Source organism: Periplaneta americana, chromosome 11 (genome assembly GCF_040183065.1).
Source record: "Periplaneta americana isolate PAMFEO1 chromosome 11, P.americana_PAMFEO1_priV1, whole genome shotgun sequence".
Taxonomy (NCBI): domain Eukaryota; kingdom Metazoa; phylum Arthropoda; class Insecta; order Blattodea; family Blattidae; genus Periplaneta; species Periplaneta americana.
The window spans coordinates 38,787,818-38,809,787 of NC_091127.1; the positions used below are offsets into that span (position 1 = coordinate 38,787,818).

At 36.0% G+C, this 21,970-nt stretch overlaps 1 protein-coding gene across 1 annotated transcript; it reads right to left on the reverse strand.

Annotated features, from left to right (window-relative positions):
- Positions 1-2,342: 2,342 nt before the first annotated feature.
- Positions 2,343-13,898, reverse strand: LOC138708687 (gonadotropin-releasing hormone receptor-like). The gene is made up of 2 exons (XM_069838774.1): positions 12,136-13,898; positions 2,343-2,417 (listed from the first exon to the last, which is right to left on the reverse strand). Exons 1-2 carry the CDS (start codon positions 12,943-12,945, stop codon positions 2,343-2,345), a joined length of 885 nt encoding a protein of 294 aa, XP_069694875.1. The 5' UTR covers positions 12,946-13,898.
- Positions 13,899-21,970: the final 8,072 nt, after the last annotated feature.

The window sequence follows — 21,970 nt, forward strand, 5'->3', positions numbered from 1 at the left end:
GCAATAATATCCACGACTACACAGGCTGGCTGTGAAAATGGTTACTATGTTTGGCTCAACATTTATATTAATTTGTGAGCAACTGTTTTCTATAATCAACTTTAATAAAGGCAGCATCGAATATCTGTAACTGTGTTTCATTATGATCAGTAGGTTACTGTTCCTTTCAGCTGCCAACAGCATAAAACCTCGTTTTGATGTACTGATAAATAAAAATATAACAAAATGATATTGTACATTTAAGTAGCTATAGAATTTCTATTATTTCTGTAAAATAAATATTCCTTTATTAATTAATAATAGTATGTGTTTTGCAAACACTGAACGGGGATTCATTTCATAAGCACTCGTAATAGTTTTTGTGTATATTTTGTACGAGATCCACCCCTTCTTCCAGTCCACCCTTATACAGAGCGCAGCTAATATCTGCATTCCGCTCATGAGCTGTGAGCCGGCTCGGAGAGCGCAAACCTTGTGCAGGCTGCTATAGACCGTCCCTGACGACAGTGAAAAGGACGGCACTTACAGTCCTGTATAAATGCATCTTCAGCACGAGATAGGAGGAACTGCTGTTCTCTTTGCACAACACTAATGTCAACAAATCGTTCGAGCCTATAGTTTGTATTAGATCTATATCTGCTGTGTCTTTCTACTGCAAGGCACAACGTGGTTTGTGGTGGCATTGGAGCATTACCAATATACAGCGCAATGAAGCGGCAGTATAGCATGCAAAGGCTAAGATGCACAGCTGTAACGCTGCTTGGAAGTCGCAGGTACAGGTTCGAATCGCGCCTAGAGCATGGATGTTTGCAGTTGTCAAATATGACGTTCCTTGTTATCTTAGGTGGACCCCCATGTAGCGAGAGTCCCGACATGTGACGCTGATGTGAATTCAATACAGTCCAAGAATAAAGAGGGAACTTTAGAACACATTACACTGAAATCACTTAGTGGACTTTCATTTTTCTCTCTCTTCTTCTGTTCAACCTCTTCCTTTCCTACTGATTTACAATCCAATGCAGTGTAGGGGGGAGGGCAGTAGGCTATATAGCAGGCATGTCAGAAATCAGACACTGAAAGTGCAGTGTATGCGCCCGGAATGCCAGTCTGTGCAGATTGCGTCATTCACGTTTTGCTCTTACCAGTTCTTAGCCGGAGGGATGTACAATAATCTATTCTGCGCTTCTAGGGTTGGATTAAATAGGCATTCGGACATTATAAACATACTTAGCAGAAGGAAAAAAAAAACAATTATTGTCAATGTCTATATTTGACAATAATTGTAACACAAGAAACGATAGACTTACTCGGTTACAATTCACAACGCAGTCGTTTGTAAAGAATCATTTATTTACATGGTTTGTATACAGTATTTGAAGAAAATATAAATATTGAAGTAATTTCGAAACAACAGAAAACGAATACAGTATTTCATTTTATGTAGTAGGTACTGATTATTTCTAAGAAATACTCTTTCATTATTCCTCAAGCATTATTGGGACCATTGGTGCACAAATGTTAAAGAAAATTTTTACTCCCAATTACATGCAATAGGACATTGTGAGGCTTTTACACTGGAATCATTTCCTTGCTGTATATTAATATAAATCCACATTATTATTAATAAATTGGATAAATTAAGCTTGAATTTAAATTTATATATAGTTTATTTGGAAAACGTTGAGAGCAAGTATCAGCAAGTGGGGAGCGTTACTGAATTGAGTTAAAAGAGTACTTCACAAGCTGTGGAGCGAGGACATTTTCTTTATGTCAGGTTTAAAGATTTATTAACGTAAGTATATTACGATAATATAGTAACGTGAGATGGAAAATTCGCCATTATGTATTATTTTTCCAGAAAATTTTTCCGCCTTACAAATAGTTGCTTTCTTCCTTCCCTTACAACCTCAAGACCCTCACATGTATTCCTCACTCAATATTCTCATCACTTATCAGCTTATCAAATAAAAGTTGTAAGTCGTCTAACCATTGATAGTTGTGTTAGTACAGACTCCATAACAACATCATTGTTATGTTTGTCTTGCCGTGAGAGTACTAATTAAGAAATAAGAGCTGGCGAATATCATATTTTGAGAACTTTACTAATATGATTTAAATTCTCACATCACTATTAGGTCCACATGATATGATGAACGCCTTTCATTTTAAAATAATTACTGTTGGCTGAGGAAAACATCATAACAATTATGTTATGTGATTCGTGATTTCTCTTCTTCGTTATATCTGTGGACTCCTCACTTTATTTTTCATAACGCATTCACAATCACAGCTCAATGAGCATACCCGTACTGATCTGTGTTACTGAAACCAAAACGATTCTGCTACTGCAGGCAATGGACAGCCCTGTCGCGTTCCCCTCCAAGCCGATTCAGACGCTCCAGGTACGGGAATAGAAACTGCACATCGCACAGAGACAAGTACACAATGTGCGCAACTGCACAATGTGCAGGGTTTTGACATGCCTGCTATATAGCTTTGGACCAACTTCGAGACTAATTGAACAGTTGATAGCATAAATACTCGTAAAAAAAATTATTTTCATACTCTATCGTCAAATCTATCGTGCTATCAAAAAGGAGTGCGTTATGTGGTAGTAAAAGTTTTTAATAACTTCCATATTAATATAAAAATCAAACTCAAAACACAATATTATTTAGGGCCAAATTAAAGAAGTACCTAATTTCTCACGCCTTCTATTCTCTAAGTGAATTTATGGCATTCAAGAACACTGCATGAATTTTTCTGTCTTATATTAAGTATCGATACTAACTCCTTGTGTTGTACTAGAATATTGTAAAACTCGTCTGTATATACTCATATTTCAACTAGACTGTGACTATAATTAAGACTTTGTAGTACTATTAAAAGTTTTGACATGTTCCATATCCTAGCTGTGAAGCGATGTAGCCTACGAATACCATGAAATGTAAATAAATATAATAGGCTTACAATACACTACCAACACCTGACAGGTAAACACTGCGGGCCTCCCTGGTCGTGTTCTTTGCACAGTGCACAGTCATCGTTGAGACAACATAGAACAGGACACGACAAGAGGAAAAAAACCTAGTCTCATGGACGGAAGATACAGGGACATCATTTTATTTTTACTTCAATTTTTATTGTACCTGAGTTTTTTAATGTACTTCACTCCCACCCCTTCTACTAAGGAAGTTCCAATTCCACACAGAACCAAGACCGCAGATAGTAAGCAGTACTGAGTTACTGAGTATAGTACGTTCCAGAAATATGTTCGCGTTTTCCAGTGACGAAAGAGCTTTCAATATTGAATCATATTTTCGCACAGGTACTGTCCGTTTGCCTACGTCGCATCCCGATTTCCCCCACCTGATTCTGCTCGCCCCTCTGTAATAGCTGGGCTGTCTTAGCTCTTTTCTGAAAACATTAATTTCTCTTAGGAATTGGACGTTTACGTAATATTATACAGCTGTTTAATTTAACTTAAATAAAAGGGCCTCGTTAAGTAATTAACTGTCACGTGATTTCCTCCCTTTCTACAATCCTGCGGCATAACCACTTGGACGGACAGTAGATAGCATGTCTGAGTAATTTTATATTTTCGGATCGGGCAGAAGTGAAGATTGAATTTACAGTACGTAGAGTAGGTACAGAATTATTTCAACATGAGTTACTAGTACGAAGGACGAAACTGGCAATTGGAATTAGATGCAATAGTCTATAGTGCGATAATATGCACAAAAGAACTGAAGCCTGTATCGAAATGAACGGCCACCATTTTCAAAATTGTGTTTAAACATTCATATTATGATTATTTTTCAATTTAACTTCTTTCTCTATATTGTACGCCAATGTGCTGTAGACAGTATAATATACACTGCATAATGAATACGTTCGCATGGATAACTCACTTCGTGAGTAAAAACACTTATTCTTAATACAGTACTGTACTTTGATTAAATAAAAACCTAATGAAAATTATCAAACTCAAAATCGCGATATCCTAGTTTACGTAAATGGATGAACTACTTTTCTTCCTTCCTATACCTAGTAGAGTGGTTTGTGTTTTACGCCAGTATCATCGAACTCCAGTCTTGGAAGGGGGAGCAAGCGGTGTTTCCGGTTCTCTAAAGGTATAGACAGGTTAATATTAAAAATGTTAGTAAAAATAAAATGATGTCCTTGTACATCTCTTCTATTACGCATGTCGGCAATCGAACCGTGGACCGCTTGGTTGGGAAAATAACGTGCCTTTCCGGGGATTTTTACACGGATTATAAAGGAAACTAGTCTAATAACATTTAGCTATCAAGGAAAACTAAGACACAAGAAATAAATATAAATTCAAGGAACAGTATAATGTAAAGTATTCCGTCCCACTAGTAGGGGAGAGGGAGGCAGGTTGGCTGAAATTTTAAGTTTCATTTTTTTTTTCTGTAATTTGCATAACATTTTATGAAATCCTCAAAGATGGTCGTTCTATATGGTTCTTTGGCTATGTGGAAAGATATTTGAATTTAGATTTCACCAAGATTTAAATATGAAATTTTGTATTATTTTGAAACGTGCAGATTGAGTCAATTTACCCTGCTCTGGAGGCTGGTTGACACATGGTATGGGGTAAATTGGCTGCATGTTAATAAGATTAGATTTTTTTTAGTTTCGAATTTACTCATTTACACAGGCAAATGATTCAATATGATGAACGCACATAAATATATAACCATGAAGTTATACATTTAGATAAAAGAACTGGATCCTAGAAAAACAAGGTAGAAAAATTAATTTTGAACTTATAAATGACAATATCCAGAAGGCCCAGATTCAATCCTCGGCCTGGTGTAATTTCTGGTATATGAAGACATAGATAGATTTTCTCGGAGTATTCCCATCTTCCTTTTTTTTTATCCCATCTCCATTTTAATAGGCTAAGTGATAAGGAAGCTGATACAGTATTTAAGGGCTTTGCTTCGGGCTCTAAGGTTTGAGATGGGCAGGGCATGTAGCACGTGTGGGTGAATCCAGAAATATACATAGAGTGTTAGTTGAAAGACCTGAGGGCAAAAGACCTTTGGGAGGTCGAGATGTAGATAGGAGGATAATATTAAAATGGATTTGAGGGAGATGAGATATGATGCTAGGGAGTGGATTAATCTTGCTCAGGATAGGGACCGATGGCGGGCTTATTTTATGGCGGCAATGAACCTCCGGGTTCCTTAAAAGCCATTTTTAAGTAACTCCGTACTTCACAATTTCTTGAGCTCTCTCACGTATTATTATCAACATACGTTCTGCTCGAGGACTGGTCTGTCCGACCCTTTCCACTCTCTCTTGTGAGAGTTTTAATTAATGTTACGCGATTGAAATAGTGGAAAATTCTGTTAATGCACAAGGCATGGCGCATGATCATCACTAAAAACAACACAGGGCAGCGACATCGCTTTCCATGATAAAATATAAATCAAGGAGCTAGGTTTGTACTCTGGCTGAAAACGTCGCTTTAACAAAAAACGCGAAGGCTGCACCGTATACCTTCAGAAAAGAAGCAACACATTTCCCTGTGGCTAGATATTATGAGAAATATAAATTGTACGAGCCATTTTTTGCAGCCGTTTGAACGGTTTTACTTTGAAGTTCTGCTCAAGAATTAACTTGAATTACATGTTTACTGTAGTAGAAAACTCTTTACACTTTTTTTCTCTATAACACGGGAGTTAAACAAGTTCTGTCTACAAATAATTTAACGAAGTCAAACTTCAAAATTTCGCTTGTATTTTACGCTTAATGTGACGAAAGGAAAAGTTGCACGATTTATGAAGCAAGACTCTGTCCTTTGAAGCGTAGGAAAAGGATTAACGTCAGGGACATAGGAATTTAAATTTATTACGCATTGTCTCATGCAAGGGAAGATATGAGGTACGTGAAATCTAACTTTATTACTTAATAAATACAGTCCTATCGAGTCCTCAGGAACAATGTAAATTTCCCATATAGGCGTACATTTTCCCCTCATGTTACCGGAGGAGACATCCGAGGACAAGCACTGCAGTCTTTAGTAGACTTATTTTACTTCACAACACTTATCGTAGAGCTGAGTTTGAAGTCCGAACTGATGCACTTTAGTAGATACTGTGACTCAACTGCGTGGTATGATCTGTGAATTCGGCTTCCATGTGTCTACAGTTCTGTGGAGTTCCACTACATTGCCCTTTAATACTTCTGAAACTGTACATCACCTCCTCAGATTGATGCCACCCGCACAGTTCACAATAGGCCTACTAGCCTATATCTCGTCAGCACCGTTTTGTGTAATGCAATATCTGAATAATTTCAAGGGAAAAATTGTTCCGGGGCCGGGTATCGATCCCGGGACCTCTGGTTAAACGTACCAGCGCTCTACCACTGAGCTACCCGGGAACTCCACCCGACACCGTCTCAACTTTTCCCTTTATATCCACACAACTCGCGTGGGCTGACGAATCGCCAGAGACCCACAACGAGCGCACACAATCTCTGTGTGACTTGGAATTGTGGTTTAACCACAACTGGACTTGGAATTGTGGTTTAACCACAATTCCAAGTCACACAGAGATTGTGTGCGCTCGTTGTGGGTCTCTGGCGATTCGTCAGCCCACGCGAGTTGTGTGGATATAAAGGGAAAAGTTGAGACGGTGTCGGGTGGAGTTCCCGGGTAGCTCAGTGGTAGAGCGCTGGTACGTTTAACCAGAGGTCCCGGGATCGATACCCGGCCCCGGAACAATTTTTCCCTTGAAATTATTCAAATCTGCTTTACAGGGAGCTCCACCTGAAAGACTAGATTTGCACAATGCAATATCTATTCTGGGACAAGACGCGGTGACGGTACCTACTACGTAAGTCATGATGTAAGATAGGTGATAATGATATTTTTATTTTGTGTTCGTTTCTCGCATGTTTGAGAATAAGGTGGTTAGGAAAATATTTGAGGCTAAGGGGGATGAAGTTAGAGAAGAATGGAGAGCGTTACACAACGGAGAACTGCACTCATTGTATTCTTCACTGACATAATTAGGAACATTAAATCCAGACGTTTGGGATGGGCAGGGCTTGTAGAACGTATGGGTGAACCCAGAAATGCATATAGAGGATTCCACTTTAAGAAAATAGCATTGAACATATGGAGGCTGTTGCATCAACTGTTTATAAGTATTTTTCTTGAGAAATGGGAATTAATTAGTTTCATTGAGAACTAGATCGATTTCGTATGCTAAAATTGTGTTACACCTCTAAAATTATCATATATTTAATTTACGAATAACGGGATAACAGCTAAATTGATGGAATAGTCTTCCGCTCGCTTGCTGAACATATCCACTGAAAAACTTAACAGCCAAGTAGGGGTAGTACAGTTGAGGCTAAGATTTCACACTGTTAAAACATGTACAACGTCTGCGCTTATTTGAAGATGTACGCAAAATTTAGTCTGTCAACAAAACAACAAAGGCATTAGATATGTATCTTAGGTTCTTGTTTGATTATAGTCTGAAGTTAATAACGGAAAATGTGTGCTGTATATAATCCTAAATTTGTATTATAAGAACTTCTTAACATTTTTAATAATGGAAAAAGTGTGCTGCACATAATCTTAATTTTGTATTATAAGCGCTCCATAACATTTAATACGGAAAACGTCTGCTGCAAATAATCTTAAATTTGTATTATAAGCGCTTCTTAACATTTAATAACGGTGAACGTGTCCTGCAAATAATCTTAAATTTGTATTATAAGCGCTTCTTATCATTTAATAACGGTAAACGTGTGCTGCAAATAATCTTAATTTTGTATTATAAGAGCTCCATAACATTTAACAACGGAAAACGTGTGCTGCAAATAATCTTAAATTTGTATTATAAGCGCTTCTTAACATTTAATAACGGTGAACGTGTGCTGCAAATAATCTTAAATTTGTATTATAAGCGCTTCTTAACTCAATAAAATAACAGTTTATTATTATTATTATTATTATTATTATTATTATTATTACTATTATTATTATCATCATTGTCATTATCATTATCATTATTATTATTATTATTATTATTATTATTATTATTATTACTCAAATCCTTGGGGTGTACTATAAACAGTAACATGAGCTGCTGCAAAGAAGTCAAAAGGAGAATAGCAATGGCAAAGGAAGCTTTTAATAGAAATAGGACCTCTGAAGAAACTAAGGAAGAAACTGGTGAAGTACTTTGTGTGGAGTGTAGCATTGTATGAGCAGAAACATGGACATTATGACGAAGTGAAGAGAACCGAATAGAAGCATTTGAAATGTGGATATGGGGAAGGATGGAGAGTGTGAAATGGACAGATGGAAGAAGAAACGAAGCTGTGTTGGAAAAAGTGGATGAAGAAAGAATGATGCTGAAACTGATCAGAAAGAGGAAAAGAAACTGGCTGGGTCACTGGTTGAGAAGAAACTGTCTCCTGAAAGATGCACTGGAAGGAATGGTGAACGGTAGAAGAGTTCGGGGCAGAAGAATATGTCAGATGATAGACGACATTAAGATATATGGATCATATGCGGAGACAAAGAGGAAGGCAGAAAATAGGAAACACTGGAAAATGCTGGATTTGCAGTGAAATACTTGCCCTTGAGCAGAACACTATGAATGAATTATTATTATTATTATTATTATTATTATTATTATTAGTAGTAGTAGTAGTAGTAGTAGTAGTAGTAGTAGTAGTAGTAGTAGTAGTAGTAGTATTTGTAATTGCAGTAACGTTTTAGGTCTCTAAAACTGTATTTTAATGCGTACTTTCGATCATTATGGAACCTAGTTGAGGTGTCTAAAATAAGTTGAATGGTCTTAATATCCGAAGTCTAGTTATAATATATATAAAATATAACGTATGTTTTTGCAGGCATCATTATGGCATTAATAGGTTTTATCATTTCAACGGACTCAACGTACCTTTCTTGTGCGATAAACTTGCTAGAACACTGTACGTATTAGGAAGAGCGTGAGATAGAGATACTATACCTCACTCGTTCTACCAGGGTCCTACTAACGGAGGCATCTTGCGGCAACAGTGTACTAGCCAAGACCCGAATGCTTTTTTCTTAAGGTGGAATACTCTATATAGTGTGTTAGTTGGGAGGCCGGAGGGAAAAAGACTTTGGGGAGACCGAGACGTAGATGGGAGGAAAATATAAAAATGGATTTGAGGGAGGTGGGATATGATTGTAAAGACTGGATTAATCTTGCTCAGAATAGGGACCGATGGTGGGCTTATGTGAAGACGGCAATGAACCTTCGGGTTTCTTAAAAGCCATTTATAAGTTCGTCTCAGGACGAACTCTGTAGACGTAATTTAGTAGCCTATTCAGTGATATGCTTACGATAATTTAATACAGGCGGGTGCATGTCTTAAGAGCGACCACATGTTTGCCAACAGCAACATTTTCCCACCCCTGTTATTACTATCGTAGTGGAGAGAGTGAAACAGAAACAATCCAATACATTAAAAAGATAGAAAACTCCATATTGAAACGCCGTGTATGTTTATACATTTACAAAAATACAAAGAAACTTGATGTAGTCGAATGTTGCTTCAAAAAGAAACCACAACTCACGTCACTATTGAAATCACAAAAAAATTCTGTGTAGTTTATTAAAAATAATCATGAAAAGAATCTTGTTACACTGATATTATATCTGGGGAAATATGGTATGGTCTATATGAAGAGACTTGAAATAATACAGTTGTGTGTATAATACAGTATCCATCTACTATCTGTTAGTCTAAACGAGCGGTCATCAACACATTGCTCCCTCTCAGACTAGCGTCTCTTACTCGCGGGTAAGAGATGTTCGAGCGTGCAACCATGGCTGCCGGCGGATATGCAATATACCAGTGGTGGGGTTTCGTTCGTGCCAGAAATTACATCAGTAATAATAGTTTAATGATACACACAATGTTCACGCATGCATTAAAATAAGCATATTGTATACAATTTATGAATACTCACTGTCAGCATGTTCCTTTATAATCTCAATAACTAAAACTATAAGTCCCTTCTGAAATTATTGAAGGGTCCAGTGAAAAAAGTGGACAAGGCACAAATCCTGATATGTAGAATATCTCATTATTTCACTGGGACTTTTACTTTTCATCTGAGCCCAAGACTAAAAATAAGATGAACAATTAGAACATTTAAAACCGGAAACAGACAGATCCGAGGAATTGGTACAAACGGTTTTTTGAAAATTTGATAATTTAATATCTGCAAAAATTAGGTTTCTATAAAAAAAATATACACGGATCAAATTTATTTTAGAGTTAAAGTGCCCGAAAATTAAAAAAAAAAATTGAAAATAGCAATATGAAATCTTGATAGGTTTGAAGTGCAATGCCTATTGTGCTAGGGAAGGAAAATTAAAGAAGATAGCTTCAGTAAACACAATAATAATAATAATAATAATAATAATAATAATAATAATAATAATAATAACAATAATAATAATAATAGTGACAGTAATACCAATAATAAATATAAAAACTACTATGATATTCTTTTCATTTTTCTTAATTTCAAAATATGTCATTATTATTATTATTATTATTATTATTATTATTATTATTATTTAATCAGCATCAATTTTATTTATGTAATAGAACTAGCTTTATTAAATTTCAAAACTCACAATTAACTCGAAAACTTTAAGCAGTGAAAACATTTCGAAAACAAATTTGAAATCACCGCGATGATTTCTATAAGATTCTACAGACAAAAGTTTAGTCACTCTGCATACGGAAGTCACAGCCAGACGAAACTACATGTATGTTTAACTAGCCGTAACAGGAAAACTAGTAAAGATTTTGAATAGTAACCACTAATTTTCATTCTTTCTAAATATTTTTCTGACTTTGACACCCATCTAAAGTGAAAAATAAGAAAGTTTGCCACTTACAGACTTTTGAGGAAGTCAACGTCTATTTTGAACAGGTCACTTCGTAGTATTTTTTTTTCTCTCACTTTACAAAAAAGATTTTGATTTCGATTTTTTTTTTCTATGCTTTACTTAGACATTTATCTATGAATTCTAAAAATTACGGCGCGTTTGATTGACTATTATAGGAGCTACGATATGATAATGTTTAAAGTTGCGGAAAATAGTGTTTTCGTCTACAGCTACTCTTCGCCAGCACCAGCTACGCCTGCTCTCTCCCGCTCCATTCTGCACGACGGTGCATATTCAGATACACTCCTTACCCGATACCTATTTCAGCGAGTGCTGAAGGCCACTGATCTAAACTGTTATGAGAAAAGGAGTTCACTATTCATGTATTACAGTTTTCAATGCATGCCTAATTATCTTAAAGCTTTGAAGGAACATGAGGAAAGATTTAGGGCAGAATTATTAACCTAATTTCTACATATTCATGGCATCTACACAACTGATGAATAGTTATGCTTGTAAATTGAATTACTGTACTTTATATGAAATGTACAATTTTGTATAGCTCAACTAAACTATGTTTGTAATTATATTAATCTTTTTACTATGTATAGCTTGGCTGATGAATTGTACTCATATATGTTTAAATTGAATAGTAATGTGTATAGCTCAACTGATAAATTGTTTATGCTTCTAAATTGAAATAATTTTCACGATATACATTAATAATGCTTGTACATCTCAACTCACTGAATTGTTTATGCTTTTTCATTGAATTAACTTACTTTCTATGTACTTTCATAGCTCAACTGAAGAATGTTTAGGATTGTAAATTGAATCATCTGATTGCTATGTACTGTATATTCTTTGTAGAGCCATCGATGTAGCTCAGTCGGCAGACTCGCTAGCCTACTGATCCGGAGCTGCGTTCGGGCTTGGGTTAGATCCCCGTTTGGTCTGATTACCTGGTTGGGTTTTTTCCGAGGTTTTCCCAACCGTAAGTCAAATGCCAGGTAATCTATGGCGAATCTTCAGTCTCACCTCACTTCATCTCTCCAAAAAATTGTAATCTTGTAAAATTTTGACTTGTTTCACATCTTAAAGTTTCAATCTAATATAAGATCTATGGAATACAATAAATGAAATTAAATTTAAAAAGTATGCTATGGAAATCAGAGAATCTTACCTGAGGAATGCTGAGTATAAGACTTAAAATCCAGATGAGGACGATGAGACGATTCAGTCGCTTTGCCGTATTCAGTGATTTCATTGGATACTTTACGACCACAAACCGATCTACACCGATGAGAACAAGCACAAAGGTAGACAGATACAGGCTGAATATCTGAAGAAACTTGAATATCTTACACTCGGCATTTCCAGCTAACCACTCAACAGTGAAACTCCACGCCGCTTCCCCGACTATACAGAACATCGTAACTAATAAGTCCACTATAGACAGATGCAAAATCAACGTATAAACAGCGCTCCATGTTTGGTGAGATCTCTTTCCCGACCGATTCATCCGAATGCTCACTATAGTCCAGACGTTTCCTACGAAGGACAGGACTGCCATCACTGCTAGCACTACCGCCCTAACAGTAGATCCGTACGTTAACACAGGGGCATGGCCCAAACACTTAAATTCACCACTGGAGTTCGTATACTTGGTCAGCAACTGCCATAATGAAGCATTCAGCGTCCGAATCCTTCCACACTCTTCTTCTGGCAAAGCCGTCATCATGCTGAGGTCCTTGACTTCGGGTAAACCGACAAGAAGCAACAGTTCTTCAGGACTGATGCCCATGATCGACATCTCGTTGCTACTATCGGCTCCAAACAGCCACGGATTTGAGATACTTGAATTGATGAAATCATCGTCAATACCGAAAGGTTTAACACTTGTAAACTGAGAGTTTCGGGACGGTAGAAGCTTCAAAGCTTCAGCTGCTGGGGTATCGAAGGTGGTGCCACCAATGTAGGATCCTTCCGCCATGTCGGTATTGTATAATGATCAATATACTTCTACGTTATTCTAAAACTAATTTATCATGTCATATTCCTCAAATTGATTTCACGCCTTTTCAACGAAACACGATCGCATTTTAAAAAGCTTGAATTCACATAGATATCATAGGCCTATTAAGACAAACTAACGTTAATGTATACGAGATATTGTTCTCGTAAAAAATATGTATAACTTACACTTTGTTAGATAATCGTTTACAGTTTTTGCAAAGGTTATTAAGGTTAATACATTTTAGCTTTCAACTGAGCAATTTAAAAGCAGCGAAAATATATTAAAGTAAAAGTTATTTAAAAGAACAAAAACCATCTTGAAGTTCATTCCGTTTTTACTAGAAGATTTACAACTTCCTAAGCAAGTCAAGTTCTGGTTAGTTTCAATTAATTAGACAAGTTTTAATTCAAATTTAACAGGAAATTTATATAAAATAATTCATTCCGCAACACTGGATGTATAAAAGATACAACTTTTGCATTCATATTTCGTGCACCGGTATAGAAATTATTTAACTGGTGTGTTAAGATGTTTGTAATAAAAAAGAGGGGATTACATCCAACACTAAATAAACAACGAAAAAACAATACATATATAGAGATGGAGTACGCCATTTTTCGCAGTCTTAGAATGTATTAGCGGTTCATACATCGTTATACATAGAAAACAAATTAAATACTGAATATTTTACTTCAGTATGACGAAAAATTTCTTAAAGTGTTCGGAAAATGTCACACTCCTATTTATATATTCGTCAACGGCTCACTGAGCAAATTTTTTTGGCATAGTTTATAAGTGAATTACTTAGTAGTGATGGCGGTAGATACAAAGACGTCACGCACGTGCCGGGAAACGTCACACGAGAACGTAGGAAACCGACGAACTGATCCCAAGCCGACCAACCTGTTGGGTCGACGCGGACCGACTGCTGTTACGAACTTGACCGCCGCCACCGTCGTGCACTCGCGCACTGCGCCGGCCCCCTCCACAACTCAATTGCAACTCGTTCGTCAACTCCCAGACACAATTTTTCTTCTTCTAATAGCATTTGGCATCGCTAATCAGTCTTCTTCCTTCGTTTCCCAGTGGTTTTATGCCTCTATACTAAAGCTCGAAACAAATGTAAAGCTTATTTAAAGAGAATAAAGTTGAGATAAGTTTATTTAACAAAAAATGATTTCTCCTTTATTGTGTTGGTTATTATAAAGCTTAGGATCCGAGAAAACTTAAGAATGAAGTGAAGTTACAGTGCAACGGAGTACAGATGGGCTATTCCATCTCAAATCGACCGAAATAAAGAGAAAATTGACCTTGCAATTTTTAAATACAATGAAACTTTTTCTGTCCGTAGACAACTGTGATACAATGCTTTGTCCAAAGTTTGAGGCATCAGAATTTCATAGTGTTTAAATTAAAAATATTTAAATTTATCGTATTTTCATAAAATTAGCAACTTTAAACTGTTGTGGCTCCGAAACCCTTTCACCCAATTATCAAAATCATGGTTTATTTTGATGCTGAGAAGTTAAAGTTTATATTGACATGTAAACAGTTTTTCTTACTTTTTATGGAAATGGCGAAATTTAGATTTTTCTTCATTAAGACGCCTTTGCCCACGAAAAAATATTTTTAAAATATATGGTTAGATTCCGCATTGAAAGTACAAATAAACACATATTTTTTACTGGTGCAACGTTGATAAGAAAGTATTGAAAATATCAAATAAAGAAAATAAATAGTACGCGCGTGAGTTAACCAGCTGACTATGAGGCGGGAGCTAGCCGAGGGAAGCAAGGTCAGGAGACATAAACACGTGATGTTTCGTCTAGTAGAGCATAGCTGGGCTAGCTTTATCACAGGTTTTCATAAACACTGGAGTAAAATGACGCCCAACGCTCGCATATCTTCATCTCTCGGCCAGTGCGTGCAGTACTAAGCCGTTCAAGTCCAGGCGTGTGAAAATAATTTATTTAATACCCTCGAAACTTATTGCCGAGCCACTAAGCAAACAATGCCGAATCCCTCTTAATAATGCAAGGTTTTTTCTCAATATTTTTTTACATTTTTACAAATGGGCAAAAAGCCTAAAAGTAAGTAAAATCAGATTATCTCTCTCTCTCTCTCTCTCTCTCTCTCTCTCTCTGTATAAAATAAAAATAAGGATTACTTCTTATCATAACCTACCAAATGTCAGCTTCAAAATGAGCTCTCGTTCAATGTTCTGCAGAGTTCTGAGCGCTGAAAGAGGCTTGTTTTTCTAAAATACGCTAAATTTGTCGCTCAACAATACGAAAACCGTTTGACTTTGCAAATGCACTCTCCTCAGCACCTTGTATAAATAGGGAAAAAATTAGGGTATAAAAAAATGCGAGTTTTTTTACTGATCGATTTCATATGCAATAGCCCAGATGAAGTGAGGTGGCGCATTGAGTTTTGTTTGCCTGTGCGTTAGTGTACAATCCCGTTCGTGATCAGAGGTAAAGTATTTTTCCGTCTCTCCCTACGAAACAAACTCAGGCCATCACAGTGCATTTTCAATTCATAGTAAACAGTTACGATAAATTTGTGGCGGAAGCCAAACGAAGAACTTGAAATGAAGAACTTGTAGCTCACTGTGAAATATGGAGGAGGCAGCATCATGATCTGAAGTTGCATTTCTGCAGGAGGAGTTGGAGAGATGACACGAATCGAGGGGATAATGAAGAAGGAAGACTATCTTCGTATTTATTGAAGCAACACTTAACACAGAAATGCAGACAAGTTGGATATAAGGGACACATTTAAATATTACCAGGATAACGATTCTAAACACAAATTCTATTTATTATTATTTTAGGTTATTTTACGACGTTTTATCAACATCTTAGGTTATTTAGTGTCCGAATGAGATGAAGGTGATAATGCCGGTGAAATGAGTTCGGGGTCCAGCACCGAAAGTTACCCAGCATTTGCTCATATTGGGTTGAGGGAAAAAACCTCAACCACGTAACTTGCTCCGACCGAGAATCGAACCCGGACCACCTGGTTTCGCGGCCAGACCCGCTAACCGTTACTCCACAGGTTTGGACCACACAAATTCTATGTTTGAGGAACTGGCTCCTGTATAATTGTCTAAAAGTTATTGACACCCTTCCCCAAAATCCTGACCTGAACTCCATATAAAATCTCTGGGCTTTATTAAAAAAAGGGGGGGGGCTAAAATACCCACTGAAGACATTAAGAGATACATTTCTAATATGCCACAACGCTTGAGAGGGGTTCTAAGAAGAAGAGGATATGTTACAGATCACTAAATGTTCTCTGTTTAGTTTCTACAGAGGATGGATTTTTTTTACTTGGTTATTTAACGACGCTATATCAACTATGAGGTTATTTAGCGTCAATGTAATTGGTGATGGCGATATGATATTTGGCGAGATGAGGCCGAGGATTCGCCATAGATTACCTGACATTTGCCTTACGGTTGGGAAAAACCTCGGATTTTTTTTATTTTAGTAGGCTATTTTACGACGCTTTATCAACAGCTTTGGTTATTTAGCGTCTGAATGAGGTGAAGGTAATAATGCCGGTGAAATGAGTCCGGGGTCCAACACCGTAAGTTACCCAGCATTTGCTCATATTGGGTTGAGGGAAAACCTCGGAAAAAACCTCAACCAGGTAACTTGTCCCGACCGGGAATTGAACCCGGGCCACCTGGTTTCGCGGCTAGACGTGCTAACCGTTACTCCACAGGCGTGGACACCTCGGAAAAAACCCAACCAGATAATCAGCTCAAGCGGGAATCGAACCCGCGCCCGAGCGCAACTCCGGATCGGCAGGCAAGCGCCTTAATCGACCGAGCTACGCCGGTAGCTTCAGAGGATGGATTTAGTTAAAAGGTTAATTGGCTGAATATTAAAGTGACTGTGATAGCTGCCTATTTTTTGTTATGAATTTATTGTTATGCTTTATGATTAAGAATAAACTGATTAATTTTTGTAGTAGTAACTTGAAAGAGGAATTGTTGATTTTATATTTTTTGTTGTTTATATTTGTGATTAAGATAATCAGAATAAACATTGACTTGGTTACAAACCTAAGTGGCAGAATATTAAAGAGAGTAACTGTATGTTTCTGTAGGTGTCGCCTTTTTTCAAAATGATAGATTACAAGTTGTCACTGATTAAAAGAAGAATTCTTACCTTTTCGCCCCATGTTCCTCGTCAGCTGTTGCGCTGGATGCCACAGGTACGACTGATGTTTATTACTGCAGCGAGGTCGTGCATTTCTCTACTGCAGTCTGTTAGAGTATCGCAACAGGGAGCACAAAAACTGCTGTCCTAATATTATTTGATATGAAACGGTGTACGTATTATATTTAAAAACTAGCCGTACCCGTGCGCTCCGCTGCACTCGTTAGAAATAAATATAAAGTAATTACATAATTAAAATAGGACATTTGATCCAGGGAACATTCGTGTTTGGTAGAAGGATAAATAGTTTAATATGTTACTTAATTTAAATTGTATTTAAAATATTAAAATGCGATCATTTTGATCCAGAGACCACTCATTTGGTACAATGACAATTCCTTTAACATGTTTCTTAATTGTTATTACCAATTATTTTTGGAAAAGCGAAAATTAACAAAAAAAAATTGGCTACAGATTTATTATTGTATTATATTATATTATATTATATTATATTATATTATATTATATTATATTATATTATATTATATTATATTATATTATATTATATTATGTAAAAAGTGTGTTGATAACGGATGTACTCGAATTAGAAAGTTTTTAATTTTTGTGGGAGCTCTTGAATCTCAGGAGGAACAACTTTTACAACAGCGCAACATAATATGCTTGGCTCATTACCCAATTTTTTTGCATTGCATTTATTGCATATAATTTTTTTTGTATTTTAACACGATTCAATTGAGCATAGTTAAAATTTGAATTATACAATAATGGATTGCTAAGCTAACGTACTATTACTGCATACGAAATCAATACACTCTCGTTGTTCGTTAATTCTCTGAAATAAAAATGAATATATTCATAAACATTATTTTAATAAATACAGGAAATGAATATACAGAATAACCTATCAAGTTTTCTGTGCATAAGAAGCTATTTTAATCTTACCTGTCCTCAATTCACTCCGAAGTTACTGTAATAACATTATAGCATTATGTCCATCCAGAGAAACTACACTTTCCAATGATGAAATAATAATTAATTATACAAATCCGTTAATTTAGCTTCCGATATTACTTCATACAAACACAGAAACATTGTCTGTAGGCTATGTTTCATAGCTTTCGATTGTTGTGTCCAAGGCCCCTTATAGACGAAGTCATTTGTTTTTTATTTCAATACACCGCCTTAGATGGCAGTTATTTTAACTTTAAAACTCATTTATCTCATTAAATATCAGTCCTATAAAAATTTTTCAAAGAATAAAACTTATCAGAAATCATTTTTAAAGAAACTTTTGTTATGTAACATTTTTCACGAAAATCAATAATAAGCGAGATATTTCGATTTATTTAATTCAGACCCCCTTATAACCCCCCTTTTAAATAATGTATTTTGAATGCAATATAGCCTAAAATCTAAGTTACAACGAACTTAATTTATATTCCAATTTTCATCGAAATCGGTTCAGCCATTATCGCGTGAAAAGGTAACAAACATACATACAGACAGACAGACAGACAGTCATACAAACAAACATTTCAGAAAAGCGATTTTCGGTTTCAGGGTGGTTAATTATATATGTTAGGACCAATTATTTTTGGAAAATCAAAAATTACTAGAAAAATTTCGGCTACAGATTTATTATTAGTATAGATGTATGTATATATTAGTATAGATATATTTAGTATAATGTATTGAATTAAATAACGCACGGCTGCTGTAATTGTAACTGCAATAATAGTCATAGTATCTAGAACAAACGTGTTTATTTGTAAAATAAATCGCAAAACAACAATATGTACGAAATAATTAGTTAGTAATAGTATTGGCTGTCCCAATATTATTTTGATTCACTGTAGTTCATGTCAGTAGTCACTGTCAAATACACTAGCTATTGGATTAACATGGTCAAGACACGTCCTTTAGATATCGACAAACGAAATATAGAATTACCAATTTTCTTATTTTTACTAATTTATTTATTTGTATAATTAATATTTATAAGTTCAGAAATTATTTGTCTTTGTCGTATATTTACAGCACCCAAAATGACCACGTTTCTGAATAACAGGATTACTGATAATGTTAACAGGTACTTTCTCGCTTTCTGATACGCAGGGTCGGGTATTTATGGAGATCGCGAAAATAATAATAATAATAATAATAATAATAATAATAATAATAATGATTTATTTTAGCTGGCAGAGTTAAGGCCGTAAGGCCTTCTCTTCCACACAACCAGCAAAAAGTGTATATACATATGCATGAACTTACAAAAAATTCAACAATTTGATTTAGATGAGAGTTACATGTATACAAGAGTTATTTACGAATTAAACAACAAAATACTATGAACTATTAATTAAACACTGAAATAAACTGGGTAGCAGAATTAAACTAAAATACATAGAATGTTAATATATTTCAAATTATATTAGATAATAGAAAGAGATTATTATGAGACAATTTTGAAAATGCAGCACAATCAGGATGATGTCTAAAGAAAAAAAGCAACAGTGTAGTCAGTAATATTTTAAATCAGTATGATTGGAGTGAAATGCTAATAAGGTTATCTTTTAAGCTGTTCTTAAAGGTTTTTGTTGTCTTGCAGCCCCTAATACTTTGTGACAAGGAATTCCATTGACGCGAGGTGGATATTGTAAAAGATGAGGAATAACAAGATGTTCTATGAAGAGGTATATTTAGCGTGCCACAGATAAGTGATCTGGTATTTACGTCGTGGTTAGAGTATAGATAAGAGAAACGAGACGAAAGGTAATTTGGTGTTGAGGTGTGCAGAATTCGAAAGAGTAAAGACAAAGAGTGTAAAGTTCTGCGTTCTTTAAGTCGGAGCCACGAGAGACTTGCGAAGGACGGTGATATGTGATCATATCGTCGGATGTTGCACACGTATCTGATGCACATATTCTGAGCTCGCTGTAACTTGACTGACAGTTCAGAACTTAGATCACTTAACAAAACGTCACAATAATCGAAGTGCGGCATTACTAGGGTTTGTACTAGGGTAAGTTTTAGTTGCTGGGGCAAGAAGTTTCTCAAGCGACTCAAAGAGTGAAAGGAGGAACAGATTTTCTTTATCGTTTCTTTAACTTGAAAATTCCAACTTAGATTATTATCAAAAAAGAAGCCAAGATTTTTTACGACAGATGAATAAGGGATTAGCGTGTTGTTAAGGGTAACAACTGAAAGATTACTGTTATTAAGGGAGTTAACTACACGCTTATGTCCAATAATTATGGCTTGAGTCTTACTTGGGTTAAGTGCGAGTCCGAAATTGGCCGCCCAAGTGGAGACAGTGGCTAGGTCACAATTTAACTTGTCAATCGATTCATTGATCGTATTGGGTCTGGAATGTATGTAAAGTTGTAGGTCGTCGGCATAGAGGTGATATCGGCAATACTGTAAGTTCTTTGATACGTCATTAATGTAGATAGAGAAAAGTAGTGGTCCTAATACGGAGCCCTGCGGCACTCCCGCCTTTGTGTATCGCCATTGGGAGAATTGATTATCAAGTGAAACACACTGTTGGCGGTCCCGTAGGTAGGAGTCCATCCAGCTCTTTACGAATTAAATGATTCTGATTAATAATATCCGGATAAAACAATCGCGACAAATCTCGAAATAAAGTTCTAATAGTGAAATATCAACACATTCACGAATTATTACTATTGCGTCGTTTTATAGGGAATTTCATATTCTGAGTTTTTTTCTGATTTTTTTTTCACTTGAATTTGTTATACAGGGTGTTTCCGAGCTAGTGTTACAGACTTTCAGCGATGATGGGGAAGGGCACATGTATCAATTTGAGAAAAGGAACCCTGGTCCGGAAATGACTGAGTCGAAAGTTACAAAAATAGTTATTGGAAATGAAATAATTTTATTCCTCTGCACACCTTATTTATGTGTATTTATCTGTACGTCTTGCACATACTGTATTCATCTGATGTTTTTTACGTTGTCTACTTACAGTATTTCATTCAGTGCGCTGTATGAGGGGTGGAGACAGGAAACTACACTAAAGCAATGCAGATAGCGTAATGTGTAACGGACATGGTCGGTAGACAAGCTCACAGACTGTATTGGGCAAGTACCCACGTAGGAGACATCCGGCCCATACCATCTTTCCACGACTGTTTCAAAGGTTAAGGGAAGGCGGGCACGTGGTGCGAAATTACAGTTCTATTTCCACACAACTATTTTTGTTTATAACTTTCAACTCATTTCCGGACCAGGGTTCCTTATCTCAAATTGATACACGTGCCCTTCCAAATCATCGCTGAAAGTTTGTAACACCAGACCGGAAACACCCTGTATAACCAAGTAGCCTACGCAGGTGTTCTGATTACATTAGTGAACTCAAAAGGCGGAGAATTCAACATTTCACTAATAATTTTAAATTGTTAATTTCAGGGCTGCAAGTTTTTTTTTAGTTTTTAATGAGTGTGTGTTAAATATAGTCTCAATACAACAAATATTGTCTATTGGCCGTATCGCACCTTTACCAGAACGAACGTTTAATGTTAATTATTTGGAAAGTAATATTCATACTGAGTTAATACTCCAATTCCAAAATAGTTGTATTTTCCAAAATTTCCATTAATCTCCGCCAAGAGTACAAATCACTCTCCAAACATCTCCGCCTACACCAATATTAAAAAACCCAAATGATAAAATTAATCTCCATAAATACCTGCCCCTGCTGATACGCAAATCCTGTGAGTGATTTTTAACCATGAATACGAAAGAGCTGAATCATAAAGTTCAGAAAATGGTATAAGTCAGGGACGGGG

Excerpts from the sequence above, each read along its gene's own strand:
- LOC138708687 (XM_069838774.1), bottom strand. The coding sequence starts at position 12,945 with ATGGCGGAAGGATCCTACATTGGTGGCACCACCTTCGATACCCCAGCA. Across the intron at positions 2,418-12,135 it reads TTATACTCAGCATTCCTCAG|TTTCTATTCCCGTACCTGGA; the intron begins GTAAGATTCTCT and ends TGCGATGTGCAG.